This window comes from Gasterosteus aculeatus, chromosome 21 (genome assembly GCF_964276395.1).
Source record: "Gasterosteus aculeatus chromosome 21, fGasAcu3.hap1.1, whole genome shotgun sequence".
NCBI lineage: Eukaryota > Metazoa > Chordata > Actinopteri > Perciformes > Gasterosteidae > Gasterosteus > Gasterosteus aculeatus.
The window spans coordinates 20,269,136-20,284,737 of NC_135708.1; the positions used below are offsets into that span (position 1 = coordinate 20,269,136).

At 48.0% G+C, this 15,602-nt stretch overlaps 1 protein-coding gene across 19 annotated transcripts in view; it reads right to left on the minus strand.

Annotated features, from left to right (window-relative positions):
• tnikb (TRAF2 and NCK interacting kinase b) overlaps positions 1-15,306 on the minus strand; it is a 30,340-nt gene extending 15,034 nt beyond the window's left edge. For 12 of the 19 annotated variants that reach the window (XM_078096240.1, XM_078096235.1, XM_078096239.1 and 9 more), the window contains exons 1-15: positions 14,590-15,306; positions 11,069-11,134; positions 6,578-6,634; positions 6,268-6,393; positions 5,925-6,035; positions 5,170-5,260; positions 4,853-4,983; positions 4,285-4,339; positions 3,858-3,936; positions 2,620-2,795; positions 2,449-2,515; positions 2,062-2,260; positions 1,464-1,580; positions 639-725; positions 55-255 (exon numbers count right to left, since the gene is read on the minus strand). In XM_078096240.1, the coding sequence (XP_077952366.1) occupies positions 55-255; positions 639-725; positions 1,464-1,580; positions 2,062-2,260; positions 2,449-2,515; positions 2,620-2,795; positions 3,858-3,936; positions 4,285-4,339; positions 4,853-4,983; positions 5,170-5,260; positions 5,925-6,035; positions 6,268-6,393; positions 6,578-6,634; positions 11,069-11,134; positions 14,590-14,646 (1,620 nt within the window). In that variant the 5' untranslated portion in view covers positions 14,647-15,306. The remainder of the gene's footprint in view (positions 1-54; positions 256-638; positions 726-1,463; positions 1,581-2,061; positions 2,261-2,448; positions 2,516-2,619; positions 2,796-3,857; positions 3,937-4,284; positions 4,340-4,852; positions 4,984-5,169; positions 5,261-5,924; positions 6,036-6,267; positions 6,394-6,577; positions 6,635-11,068; positions 11,135-14,589) is intronic. The other 7 variants (XM_078096242.1, XM_078096238.1, XM_078096241.1 and 4 more) reach the window with 1 other exon arrangement.
• Between the last annotated feature and the right edge of the window lie 296 nt (positions 15,307-15,602).

A 15,602-nucleotide genomic window follows, 5' to 3' on the forward strand; every position in this document is an offset into this window, starting at 1 on the left:
CGTCCCGGAGCGACCGGCTACGGTGGCGCGGCGTCTGCGTGCCGCCTGCTTTACCTCCTTGGTCCAGGCCGGCTTGTCGTTGGCGCCGGGCGCCTGGTCCTTGTAGTGGTACAGCTGCTTCTTGTCCTGCGGCGGGCGCGCCGGGTCCTGCTGCTGCTGCTGCTGCAGCGACACCAGGTACGCCCGCTCCTGCTGCAGCTGCCTCTGCAGCCGCTCCGCCTGCCGCTGCTCCTCGATCTGCTTCCTCTTGTACTCCTGCGCGTCGGGGGGGGGAAACAGAGCATTAAGCGTTAACCGGTGCAAAACAGAACACAACCATTGATTCTCACTAATGCCGTTTTTTTTTGTGCGATGCAACGATTAAATGCTCTTTGCGTTTGATGCAAAAGTCACGAGGACTCACTGGGATTCGTGTTCCATTCGACATTAGAATCGAGTGATGAAATGCTTTTGGTGTTTGGCGGCAGCACGATGACCCGGTGCACTCGCTCAGTGGAGCGGAAACTTTGCCGCCTTTAAATATAAAGTGATGAAACCCGGTGGGCGGGCGGCCGTCAGCCGGGCCTTCTCTGTGCAGCTCGTTTTAAAGGCAGCTTTTATCCAATCAGATGCCTCTGTGTGTTTGCGTGTGGTGTTACCAGCAGTAAGGCCTGCTCCTGCAGGAGCTGCTGCTGCAGGATCTCCAGCTGCCGCTGCTCCTCCTCCAGCTGCCTACGGATATACTCCTAACCGGGGGGCGGGGGGCGACGTGAGGCGCAGCCAATCAGAGAGCGGCGAGGAAGCAAAGTCGGAGCCCAGGCAACCAGTGACATCAGCAGAGCAGGAAACGGAGGAAAGGAGATATAAGAGGAGGAAAGTGGATTCATTGAGGAGGTGTGAAAGCAGTGACTTGGAGATAAAGAGAGAAGCGGGGGGGTCGTCATTAGTAGAGCAAGAAAAGAAAGATCTGTGAGAGTAAAGTTAACGAACAGCCTCCCGTGGGTGATTCTTTCTCTCTCTTTGTAATTACAGAATGTGGCATTTAAAAGTAAAACATATTTGGCTACAGGACGTTTTCTATGTAAAAAGGGTTTTCTTAATAAATAATCTATGGAATCACTTTCACCCGCTAATCACTTTATAGATTTTAGGTTTAGATATTGTATTTTTTCTTCCACTAGAGAAAATCTTCCTGTATTAGTACATGTTTTTACCCTGTTAACCCTTGAAAGGGCTTCCTGCAGCTTCTTAACCCAACCGGATCAGATCTTATGGATCAATCAATGCCACAGTGGTTCAATAAATAATCAATCAATCTCCCACTTACGTCTGTTTCCAACGGAGGAAAAGAAGAAAAGGCTCGTAAGAGAAAGAAGTGCAAAAGATGATGTTGTTAAGCCCCGCCCCCCTCACAGACGACCCCTGCGTGGTGACGTGGTGGTGGTGGTGGTGGGAGGGGGGAGGAGGGGGTGGTGCTCCCCTACCTGCTCTCTCTCCGCGTGCCTCCTCTCCTCGTCCCGACGGAGCTGCTCCATCTCCTCGTACCTCCGCCTCTGCTCTCGCTCCTGCTGCTTCCTCATCTCCCGCTCGCGCCGCTGTTGCTGCAGGTGGAGACGTTTTAGAACGTGTGCGTGTGTGTGTGTGTGTGCGTGAGTTGCCCTGGCATTTGGAGAGGCGGAGGTGCTAACAGTCTCAGGTGGGGGGTTCGGAGCAGTTCAGTAATCAAAGTGCCGTTAAGCCTCTGAGCCCCAAACGGAGCAGCTTTTTTTTTTTTCTTTAAATAATCTGCAAGCTTCATCGGGACGGAACAAAACACGCTATCAGATTTTAATCTTCACGACAAACACTTCATGTGGAAAGAATGATAATGATCATTATAAGTAACAGATAACGTTACATTTTCATGGTTTATTGACTTCAGAGCGTGAAATACGCAGACCTGCTGCTACGATCAAAAACCATGATAATAATAATTAATATCTGGATATTTGCTCGCATTCATCCGCGTGTTCCATGATCTGAAGGAGACAAGCGCAGGAAGGCTTAAATAGTCCGACGGGCTCTTATTTTGGCGGGGGTTACCTCCTCCAGCCGCCTCCTCTGCTCCTTCTGCTCCTCGATGCGTTTCTGCCTCTCGGCCAGCAGTTGGCGCTTGTGCTCCTCGTTCTGCTGCTGCTCCAGCTGCTGACGCCGGATCAGCTCCGACCGCTCCTTGTTGGCCAGCTGGAGGCGCAGGAAGTCCCGCCTCAGGGTCGACTCGCCGGGGATGTTGATGATGGAGCTGGAGGAGGATTTCAGTTATGGACAATATACTATAGTTGTGCTAGTAGTAGCTAGTACTAATACTGTAGGGGTAGAAGTAGCAGCATAGTATTCACAGTAGTATAGAAGTAGCAGTAGCATCATGCATTGTAAGCAGTAGTAGTACTACCGTCAGTACTATAGTACTATGAGTAGTAGTGGTTGTACCTGGGCTCTCCGACGTCTCTCTCTTCGTCCTCTTCTTCACTCCCGCTGTACTCGTATTCTGTCTCATCTGGAGGACAAACACACCTCAGGTCAACATCCGCATGTCCTGAAACATCTGGCCCGTCGTCGTCGTCGTCGTCGTCGTCGTCGTCGTCGTGGCAACGGGCTCACCCCTCTCCCCCCTCCTCTTCTTGGTGCGGTCGATGTGGTCCTTCAGCTGGATGCGGACCTGCCGCTCGTTGGGGAGGTCCCGGATGAAGGGGTGCTTGAGGAGCTGCTCGGTGCTCGGCCGCTGGCTGTGGCTCTTCACCAGGCAGCTGTCGATGAAGGACTGGAACTTCTTCGACCTGCACGCCACAAAACGCACCTCCTTCTTTAGATCGTTTAAATGATGACGGAGGAATTCTACTTTCCAGATGGACGGGAAAGTACATAAAACACAACTCAATTAATAATGTCTTCTGCACGGTGCCCTGGAAGTACGTACAGACGGCGTCTCTGGTAGACACCTGTCAATCAGCATTAAGCCCCGCCCTAAAGCATCCCCTGCTTTACGGTCTGTTTGACTCTAAATGGACTATAATCTACTAAATGGACATCATGCTGTATTGAACAAGACCTGAAACTAGAGACTGAGACCATAAACTCATGTTTACAATGTTTACTGAGGGAATAAATCAAGTCATTTCCTCATAGACGTCTATGGGAGCAGAGGAGTCGCCCCCTGCTGGTCACTACAGAGAAGTAGAGTCATTTCCTCATAGACGTCTATGGGAGCAGAGGAGTCGCCCCCTGCTGGTCACTACAGAGAAGTAGAGTCATTTCCTCATAGACGTCTATGGGAGCAGAGGAGTCGCCCCCTGCTGGTCACTACAGAGAAGTAGAGTCATTTCCTCATAGACGTCTATGGGAGCAGAGGAGTCGCCCCCTGCTGGTCACTACAGAGAAGTAGAGTCATTTCCTCATAGACGTCTATGGGAGCAGAGGAGTCGCCCCCTGCTGGTCACTACAGAGAAGTAGAGTCATTTCCTCATAGACGTCTATGGGAGCAGAGGAGTCGCCCCCTGCTGGTCACTACAGAGAAGTAGAGTCATTTCCTCATAGACGTCTATGGGAGCAGAGGAGTCGCCCCCTGCTGGTCACTACAGAGAAGTAGAGTCATTTCCTCATAGACGTCTATGGGAGCAGAGGAGTCGCCCCCTGCTGGTCACTACAGAGAAGTAGAGTCATTTCCTCATAGACGTCTATGGGAGCAGAGGAGTCGCCCCCTGCTGGTCAGTAGAGAGGATGCAGCTTTAACGCGAGAAGCTTTAGCTTCACATTAAAGAAGGTTATTCTGAAATGCTTTAAACGCACCTTTACATAGAAATCAGATTACTGATGAATGTGGCGAATGATTGATGACTCACCACTTCTTAGACTTTAGTCGGGGGGCGGGGTTTCTGGGGATGAGGAAGAGCGCTCTCATTGGATGCATGTCGCACAGAGCTGATGAGGAAGAGGTGGAGGAAGAGACGAAGACAAGAAAGGAGGAGAGGAAAGGACACACCAGGATAAGAGATGAGGTCGCATGACAGGAAAGGAAACAAAGGGACAAAAGACGAGGAGGAAAAGAAAGAAGGGTAAAGAAAATGGATGCAGATGAGGAGACAAGAGGGAAGGAAAAGGGCAAAAGAACGAAAGGGGATTGAGAAGAGAGAAAGAAAAGGAAACATCACTGCATTAAACAAGAGTATAAAAAATGTAATAAGAGACTAAATTAGATGTTTAACAAGGAGACAAAGTGTCCTCTGTGTCCACTAGTAGTGTTTAATGAGTCGGAAGCTTCACACTTACGTGGTGCTCCCTCTGCCATCTCTATCGCTGTGATACCGAGCGACCACAGATCACTCTGCAGAGACACACACACACACACACACACACACACACACACACACACACACACAGGAAACTGAAAACTTTCACATTCTAAAAACTTCACACGTCTTTTTTTCGTACTGGTCGCTGTTCTTGTGAAGTGATGAAAAATACAGAAAGTATCCGTCCGCCCGTTTCACACAGAAGCATCGACTGTGGTTTTATTCACTTTAATCAAAATAACGAGCGTGACGAACATCGATGCCCCAGTTAGCTCGTTGATTTAGTCGTCTTGGCTCCACGTTTGCAGCCTTAAAATAGTATACTATACTATAGTACTATATTGTACATATAAAAACATCCAGTTTGACTAACTTGTAAAATAAGGACTACATCTTCATTTCGTTGCTCATCTTTGTGTTGCATAATGACAATAAATGATGAAAAGTACAGTAGTTGTCACCATAATGTCTGAGTTACACACTGTACCACACACCGTACTACACACTGTACCACACAATACTACACGCTGTGCTACACACTCTACCTTGAAGTCGTAGGTGGCGTCGGGGTTTTCGTCGCAGGCGATGACCTCGGGCGCCATCCAGTACGGCGTCCCGATGAACGTGTTCCTCCGTCCCACCGTGCGGTCCAGCTGAGCGCTCACACCAAAGTCCACTGCCAAAAGTACACGCAAAGTACACGCAAAACGCAGAAAGAACGGATTGGATTGGTTGTTAAATACTTATGACATATTTATGTAACGCACCACTCGTTTCCTTCGTGAAAGTGTGTAATTTATGATCACGATATGATGATGTTTTTAGCCGTGTGTCTGATGTGTGTGTGTGTGCGTCTTCCCACCTAGTTTGACCTCGGCGTTCTCCGTCAGCAGCACGTTCTGGCCCTTGATGTCTCTGTGGATGACCTTGTGCTGGTGGAGGTGAGTCAGACCCTGGAGACCGAGAGGAGAACGACCTCACAATGATGCTGAGCTACTCTCCTTACACAAGACACCGATACATCCACGCTCAGAAAACTCTTACAATATTTACTTTAAATATAGATTTTTTTGTACTTTTCATGAATATAATATTTTCATTACTATGGTTTTTGACAGAAACCAAAGATGTAAGCACATAAGCGGTGTGTTTTGTGCATTTACATTTCAAAATAACGTAATAGTCAGAGATTCCTTCAGGTTTTCTTCCATACTACAGAATTAGAACATTAGTAGATGCTGCATAAAAGAAAACCAGCTGTAACTTCAACGTGTTATTACTGATAATCACTCAAAATGTTCCTTTTTTTAATAGTAATTACTCATTAATATGTTGCGTGGCATTTGTAAAGAACAGCAGTGAAAGGTTAACCCACAGGGCAGCGGATGATTTCCTACCGGATCCAATACGCCCTTTGTTAAAAATCAATAACGTTCTGTGGCTCCTTTAACGAGCCTCCTCGGGATCTATTCATGGAAGATACGGGAGACGCATTGCGCTCAGAACCACGGGGTGAAAACAAAACCTGAAATAAGACAGAATATGAAGGCGTTCCTCAGGGATCCTCCCTGGGTTCCCTCGTGTTCGCCACCGCCGGGCGAAAGCTCGCGGCCTCACCCGGAGGATCTCCCTGCACACGTAGGCGATCCACTCCTCCTTCAGGGAGTTCCCTTTGGTGTTCTTGATCAGGTCGGTGATCGAGCCGGCGCCGCAGAACTCCATCACCAGCTGCACACAGACACCAGCTCACGGGTCACCACACCTTCTCGCATGCTTTACTTTGGCAAAACTATTTATCTTAAGCTGAAAGAACTAATAATCTAGAGGATTATCCAAATAAATGGTCACACAACGACAGTTCAACCCGGAATAAAGAATCACATACTTCACAGAACCAAAGGAGTCAATTGTTTCAACTTCTTTCCTCAAGATTTAAACCTGAAACGTTGGTTTCACGCACCCAGAGCTGGTCGTCCATCCCGGGAGGGTTCTTCTTGACGAAGGCTCCGTAGTAGGTCGCTATGTTCCTGTGGTGGCTGTACTTCTTTAACATGTTGATCTCTGCTTTAATCTCCTCCTCCTCATCCTGAAACACACACAGACACACACAAAGACACACATTGCAAATATAAAAACAAGTCCGGGTTCAATAATGAAATCCTAGAAAAAGAAAGGCGGGCCGGTGCTGCATCGAGTGCCCTCGATCACAAAGGTGCGTGTGTGTGTTCAGATTGGACACGCGTGTGTTTGTGTGTGCGTGTGCTACTTACTCCTGTGACGTCCATGACTTTGATGGCAGCGAGCTGTCCTGTTTTGACATGTCGACCCTGAGTGAAAAAGAAAACGGACAAAATAAAACCATTAAATCACTGACTGTGTGTCTTTGTTGTTTTAATGTATTTTTCCACTTCAGAGGGAAAACACCTGAAGACGGTAAAAGAAGATTAAACAATAGATTAAAACACACATTATATATATATATATATATATATATATATTATATATAATATTTAGTCTTCTGGGAGACTTCACACGTTGTTTGTCAACTAACAATATCAACTTTATAAAAAGTCTTAAATAAAGTCCATTAATTCAGTTCTACATGTCGTCTCTCGGTCACACGTACATATATCGGTTGATCTGAATGTTTTTAGAGGTTCTGAAACCATTAATTTCGCCAAAAAAAGCTGAATGAAAAGCATTTCTACGTAGAGTCGTCCCGCGGCGGGGTTGCGACCCTCATGTTGGGAACCTGAGGATGATTAAAAAGTCTCCGGCCGCCTCCGAACCAAAGTCAGCGACACAGCTGTGGAAGCGAAGTGGAAATGTATCCTCCTCACCAGCATCAGCCCACCACCCCATCACTCACACACACCCGCGCAGACACACACACACACACACACACACACACACACACACAGTCTCCTCGTGGTAACCTAGCAACAGGCCAGGCAGGTTGTTTAGCGAGGGCAACGAATGGGGGGTTGGAAGAGGCACAGTGATGGAAGTGTGTGTGTGTGTGTAGGGAAGCCATGATATTTCACACTCTGGGTCACTTTCACATGCGAGTTGCTCTCACTCACACACACACACACACACACACACACACACACACACACACACACACACACACACACACACACACACACACACACACACACACACACACACAGTCTTGGTTACTCTGCGTTGCATCAGACACTGAATCCATCTGACTGGCAGAAAAACACCACCGAGCTCGGCAAAGGTCCCTCGTTCCCTTTTCTCCCATTTGTGAGTCTCTCGTCGTTGTGTTAGCACACAACGTTACTTCCTCTTTCCCAACAACCGTATCGGGTGTGATGCGACTGTCAATCGCACGCTTCCAGGGTCAGAGCATCCTTTCATTCAGGGTAAACCACGGAAGATTTAGACACGAAATTAGCATATGAGCTACAGTATTATGAGCTACAGTATTATGAGCTACAGTATTATGAGCTACAGTATTATGAGCTACAGTATTATGAGTTAGTATTATGAGCTACAGTATTATGAGTTAGTATTATGACCTACAGTATTATGAGTTAGTATTATGACCTACAGTATTATGAGTAACAGTATTATGAGCTACAGTATTATGAGCTACAGTATTATGAGCTACAGTATTATGAGCTACAGTATTATGAGCTAGAATTATGAGCTACAGTATTATGAGTAACAGTATTATGAGTTAGTATTATGACCTACAGTATTATGAGTAACAGTATTATGAGTTAGTATTATGAGTAACAGTATTATGAGTAACAGTATTGAGTTAGTATTGTGAGTAACAGTATTGTGAGTAACAGTATTGTGAGTAACAGTATTGTGAGTAACAGTATTATGAGTAACAGTATTATGCGTTAGTATTATGAGTAACAGTATTATGAGCAACAGTATTATGAGCTACAGTATTATGAGCTACAGTATTATGAGCAACAGTATTATGAGTAACAGTATTATGAGCTACAGTATTATGAGTAACAGTATTATGAGTTAGTATTATGAGCTACAGTATTATGAGTTAGTATTATGACCTACAGTATTATGAGCAACAGTATTATGAGCTACAGTATTATGAGCTACAGTATCATGAGTAACAGTATTATGAGTAACAGTATTATGACCTACAGTATTATGAGTTAGTATTATGAGTAACAGTATTATGAGTTAGTATTATGAGTAACAGTATTATGAGTAACAGTATTGAGTTAGTATTGTGAGTAACAGTATTGTGAGTAACAGTATTGTGAGTAACAGTATTATGAGCTACAGTATTATGAGTTAGTATTATGACCTACAGTATTAGGAGTTAGTATTATCAGTTAGTATTCTGAGTAACAGTATTATGAGTAACAGTATTATGAGTAACAGTATTGAGTTAGTATTATGAATAACAGTATTATGAGTAACAGTATTATGAGGGACAGTATTATGAGTAACAGTATTATGAGGGACAGTATTATGAGGGACAGTATGTAGTTTCCTCACACGAGATGCGTTTAGTAAAAATAGGACGTCTGCACATTTGTTCATATTTTGACAGCGAGCTCCCGGTGTGTATGTGTGTGTGTGTGAGGTTATGACAGAATCAAGTTGTATTAAATCCACACACACATACATGTATGCAGGGAGGAGGGGGCAGAAGGAGTGTGGGGGGGGTAAAGAGAGCGACAGAGTGAGAACACAAGGAGGTGGCAGGTGAGGAGGAGGAAGCCCGAGGCGTGAAGGACATCTCGAGTTCAGACAAGCCTTGGAATTCTTAACCCGGAGCACCAGTCGGGACTCGTGAGGGCGGAGACGGGACGTCAGATTGCGAGTTCACATCCCGGCAAGGAGACGGTTAAAAGCAGGTAGAAAACCAGCGCCCTCCTGGAGATGAGAATGTTTGTATGAGGAGAATGTTTGTATGAGGAGATGCGTTAAAGCTGCATTCTCTGTAGTGACCAGCAGGGGGCGACTCCTCTGGTCCCATAGACGTCTATGAGAACATTTATTCTCTCTTGATTTATTCCCTCGGGAAACATTTCAAACAGGAGTTCATGGTCTCAATCTCTGGTTTCAAGTCTTATTCAATACAGTTCATTTAGTGAATTATGGTCCATTTGGAGTCAAACAGACCATAAAGCAGGGGGTGCTTTAGGGCGGGGCTACACGCTGATTGACAGGTTCCTGGTGCGCCGCTGTCTGGTCTTGGCGTAGTTTTTTTGTCTTCATCTTACAACTTCAACTCTTTCAGTGTGCGTTTTTGCGTTTCTTAAAAGTGAGTAATAACATTATTGTATGTAAAAAAAGAAATTCTGCATTTGTAGCTCCACCCCTCCGAGAGAAACGGCGACGGGCGAAATGCTGAACGCATCTCTTCAAAGACTGCCCTCCACAATCCAACTGGTGACGTCGAGGTCCATCAAACACATTCCTGAGGAGGACCACTAAATATCGGGCCCCTTGCTGATGCACTGCACTCACTATCAGCCGTTGTTGAGGATCCTCCATCTCGGAGGGTTAATAGTTTTCACTATTGCACTTCATCATTACACGAGCTGGGAAAATGACGATCAACTCAAATAATTCAATAATTCAGACAATACTTTCCCAGGAAGCAAAAACAAAAGAGTGACATCAGAACATCAGAAAGGAACCAGGAGGAAAGGCTTCCAGCTTCCAGCTTCCAGCTGCCAGGAGCGTGATGAAAGCGAGACGAGAAGGAGGAGGGAGGCCTTCTGGGAAACCACATCTGTGCTCCTCAGTCGGCGCCGGCGATCGATTCAGAGTTGAGCTCCTCCAGCGCAGACGAAGCACGACTCCGCCGTCCCGTAAAAGATGCGTTCAACCCAGTGAAGCGACTCTGACTGACTGGCTCAGGAGGCTCGATTTCAATCAATGGGACAAAACGAACTCTGTGTTCTCCGACGCTGATTCGCTGATCGAACTCGGCCAGGAGCCGCCGCCTCCTGATTGGCCAGGAGCTCTACATACCTGGAAGGTGAGACGACCTCCAGCGTTCAAAGCTATTTGGCGTCTTTGGGCTCTTTTTATCTGTGTTTCCTAAACTTTAATAAATGCTGATTTTACACAAAGGATTGTGGGTGTTTTCGGTGTGCAGAAAGGACACAAGTCAAAGGATCCTCCGCTGATTCTATAAATCTGTGTTTTCACCGTATTGATCCGCACACATCGACGACATCATCTGGATGGCAACGCTCCTTCCATCGAGCATCCAGACCTCGATTTACCCACAATGCCCTGCGATCGACCCCGGGTTTGACGCATCAACCATTTCGCCCAAAGCGGCCGTCGCTTGAAGCAGCAGATCGATGCTGAACGTCTCGTCACGCACACGCACACACACACACACACGCACACGGGATGTCTGCTGTGTCGTTACACTCTGCGTGGGATTCTTTCAATGACAAAAGCTTCAGTAAAACAACGTGATTTCTTTGAGCTGCTCGACAGGAGTCAAGTTTCACAAACGCGTGAAGCTAAAAGAGTGTTAACGCGCCGTAGGTTCAATCGGCGGCGTTCTTTTTTCTCTCCGTTTGTCGCCGATTAAGACGTAACGCTGGTGATTCAGCTCTCGGGCGTCTCCGTCCGTCACCAGATGCACCCGATGTGGAGCTTCTCCGCTTTCAACCTCTGATTTGTAGAACATTCGTTAAACGGTTTCCATGGTGACTCATTTAATGAGACAAAACGAGCCGGTTTTTGCTGGGGAGCGTCACGGCGGCGGCGAGTCTTACCTTGTACACCTGCCCGTAGGTGCCATTTCCAACCAGTTCGACCAGCTCAAAGATACCAGCTGGGTCCTGAGGAGGAAGAGGAAGAGGAAGAGGAAACACAAACAAGGCAAAGTCAGTCAGGAGAACATAAACTGATTCAAATTAACAAGATGCAAGATTTAGGAATGTGTGTGTGAGGAATCGGACGTGCGCACACACACACACACACACACACACACACACACACACACACACACTGCAGCATTAGCCTGTGAAAAGCTTCTCTCTCGCCCCACTGTCATTCCTACAGAGCTACAAGCGTTCACACTAGGAACCTTTGAGGAGAAACACAGAGTTTCCATCCAGCTCCTACTTTGGGTGACAAAGATTCGAATGTCGCGAGGAGATGAATCCTCAGATCCAAACCACACGCGAGGAGATGAATCCTCAGATCCAAACCACACGCGAGGAGATGAATCCTCAGATCCAAACCACACGCGAGGAGATGAATCCTCAGATCCAATCCATGCGCGAGGAGATGAATCCTCAGATCCAATCCATGCGCGAGGAGATGAATCCTCAGATCCAATCCATGCGCGAGGAGATGAATCCTCAGATCCAATCCACGCGCGAGGAGATGAATCCTCAGATCCAAACCCCACGAGGAGATGAATCCTCAGATCCAAACCACACGCGAGGAGATGAATCCTCAGATCCAATCCATGCGCGAGGAGATGAATCCTCAGATCCAATCCATGCGCGAGGAGATGAATCCTCAGATCCAATCCATGCGCGAGGAGATGAATCCTCAGATCCAATCCACGCGCGAGGAGATGAATCCTCAGATCCAAACCCCACGAGGAGATGAATCCTCAGATCCAAACCACGCGCGAGGAGATGAATCCTCAGATCCAATCCACGCGCGAGGAGATGAATCCTCAGATCCACACGAGGAGAAAGTCAAGTTTGACATTTCAGGGGCAGAATTAGAAGACAAGAAACATCTTCTAATGGCATGAATGTGAACGAATGAGAAAGAAAATAAGTGAATAGAAATGAACACTTTTGTTATTTGTGTGTTTTGGGTATTTCTGTGAGTGTGAAACAGCCGAAGCTTCCTGAAGCGGATTAGTTTGAAGAGTTTATTTTCACTCAAGGTCAAACAGAAGCAGATTTAGTCCAAAGACTGAAACTCATGCAACACACACACACACACACCTGCTGCAGCTTCAACACCGCACGCATCACAAAAACACCAGCGAGGAAGAAAAGAGGAAACCACGAGGAGCTGATGTAACAATCCTGCAGGTAGCTGGTGGCTAAGAGGCTAATTAGCACACAGGCAGCAAATGACGCAAATACAGGTGTGTGTGTGTGTGTGTGTGTGTGTGTGTGAGAGAGTGCATTATTAAAAACAAAAACTCAGTCAGAGCACTTTGGTCCTAATTAAGACGATAAGAAGAATGTAATTTGACGTATTTGTGAGATTTAATAACTAAAAATCTAAATTGGAAGCTTATAGTTTTGTCACAAATCTGTGATATCTAAAATGGAACCAACTCATTTAAATGTGTTTGTATTCAAAGATTATTTAAAAAAGTTCCCAGTTTTCTCGCTTCCTTTCACAACGCTTCTGGCAGAGCAACTTCAAATCATTCTGCACAACTTTTTTTGCGCTTTCAAGAGGAGAAAGAGGTTCTTAAAAAGCCCGACGCTGCATTTCTGTGACGCGCCGCGAACTCCGTCCTCGTGAGATCCGTTTCGTTCTCCCTCATCAGCGGTTCAGGGGCCGCGATGTGTTACCTGTACAACGCGGCTCTGATGGGACACAATCGCATAAGAAATGATCAACTCATTTATTCTTTTTTTTTGTTTTTGCCTCGAGTCAGAGGAGTGTAACAAAGAAAAATAATAATACTTAGAACTGAAGACTTCCAGACAAGCAGCTATAATAAAAAAACAAAAGGATCTGTTTCTATTGAATTGATCATCAAAAAAAACAGGAATCTGAAAGTTTTATTTGCTTTTTCTCTAAACAATCGTCACTCTGATCGAGTTCAACGATCCGCCGCACGCGACCACATCGATGCTGGCGTCATACACCCTTAAAACCGACCGACGGGAGACTGAAGCCGTCGAACCGGAGCGTCGGTTCGATTCCCTCAGCGATGCGAGGAGGACGCGACCCCCGAGACTCTGAAGGAGACGAGGATAAACGAGGAAGGAGACGAGGTTAAACGAGGAAGGAGAGGAGCTTAAACGAGGAAGGAGACACTTTGGGGAGAGAAGCAGGCTTTGCGTCACACTTAAACGCCCCCCCCACCCCACCCCCTCCTCCTCCTCCCCCCCTCCCTCGTCCTGAGTGACCTAATTTAAAGATTCTCATTTCTACAAGAACATGCACCTCTTCTCCTCGGTTCTTCTGTCAACCTTTGTCCCACACAGTGTCTCTGTAACGCGCGCACGCACACACACACACACACACACACACACACACACACACACACACACACACACACACACACACACACACACACACACACACACACACACACACACACACACACACACGCACACACACACACACACACACACACTCTCTCGGTCATGTCCAGACTTGAGTGCTGCTCTGCAGGTACGTCTCTGGTCTCTGTTGCGTAACAGCAGCAGAAGAGGAGACAAGATAGTGTGCAGAATGTCTGTCACACACACACACACACACACACACACACACACACGATGCAATGCTGACACAACATCACGAAATGGCGGAACTCGCTCCTGTTGCGTTATCATCGGTATTATTCAGCGTGTGTGTGCGTGTGTGTGTGTGCGTGTGTGCGTGTGTGCGTGTGTGCGTGTGTGTGTGTGTGTGTGTGTGTGTGTGCGTGTGTGTGTGTGTGTGTGTGCGTGTGTGTGTGTGTGTGTGTGTGTGTGCGTGTGTGTGAGAGCAGGCAGCTTAACATCTGCCCCAGATCGCCGGCTGCAGACAGAGCGGCCTCTATTATGCTGTCTGACGCACGCGCACGGGCGTGTGCACGCGCGGCAGCTCAGGGCCTCGTTACATCACGTCCCAAACGTTGAAGAAAAAACACCAACAACAAACAACAACAACACGCGTGTCGGGCGGGAGAGGACACACATGATCCCACGTTCTTCCATCCGACCTGATTTCCCTCAATCCCTGACCGCCGTGCACGCGCGCGCACACACACACACACACACACACACACACACACACAGACGTGCTAGCGTACATGCACGCGCACCACCGGCCAGAGGAAAGTGCAGCGAGACGCATCCTTGTGAGGAGAGGAGGCAAGTGGGTGAAGAGGAAGGGAGGATGGGGGTTAAGAAGGGAGGGGGGCAGGTGCTCAACAGCCCAACGCGCACGCACCTACACACACACACACACACATACAGACACACACACACACACACACACACACACACACACAGACACACACACACACACACACACACACACACACACACACACACACAGACAGACAGACAGACAGACAGAGCGCGGGCGCATTTACCCGCAGGGCGGACAGGTCTATCTCGTCCAGGCTGCGCGCCGGGGAGTCGCTCGCCATCGTCTCTCAAGATGGAAGCTCCTCGCGACCACCGGCCGCGGCTCCTCCGCGAAGACACACGGGACACCGAGGGACGCGGTCCGCTCCGCCGCCGCCGCCTCCTGCTGCTCCCCTGGAATAGAATCAGTCCTCAGGGCGCTCCGGGGGGGCGGTGTTGCGGGGAGGAGGGGGGGGGGGGCGGTGTTGCGCGGCGGCTCCAGGTTGCTACATGCTGCTCGGCGCTACATTCCTCCACCTCGACACCCGAGCGCAGGACACAGGGGGGGACTCAAAGAGACAGGTTGGGACGCGGGGGGGGGGGGGGGATTCGAGGCGCGCGCACACAGACAAACACGCACGCTAACACGCGTGCACACACACCGCCGTCGGTCCGTCCGTGTGGCGGAACAGCAGCGCGCTTCCCGGGAGCGGCCTGCGAGGAGGCGGCGCTGCAGACGGAGACGCCCACAATGACGCGCGTGGACGCACGCACGTACCTGCGCGCACACGGCCACACGCCTTTAGCGTGACAGGAGAGAGACGCACAGCTGTCTGCTCCTCATTGATGATCCGTCACGGCGTCACACCGCTACCTGCCGGGGGGGGCTCAGCACGCGGCCCCCCGGGGGGCCTTCATTGGTTGCCATCATCGATAGTTCTTATATCATAATATAAAGAAGTGCACACAAGGCATGAATATGTTTGTGTTCATTCTGTGTCTTCTCGACTCTTTGTAGCTCTTGTGTCTCTTTGATTGTCGCTTGTTTTTCTCATTTGTTTGGAGACTTTTTGTCTCTTTTTGCCTCTTTTTCATCCATTTGTAGTTGTTTTTTGTAACCGAGCGTCCAAAACCTTTCCGTGGCCCCGAGTCTCTCTCCCCCCCCCCCCCAGAAACGCACCTGTTGAGTCACGTTCTGTGCTCCTGCAGACTGAACCACTGAACCAGCAAATAACAAAACGCTGTGATGTTCAGATCA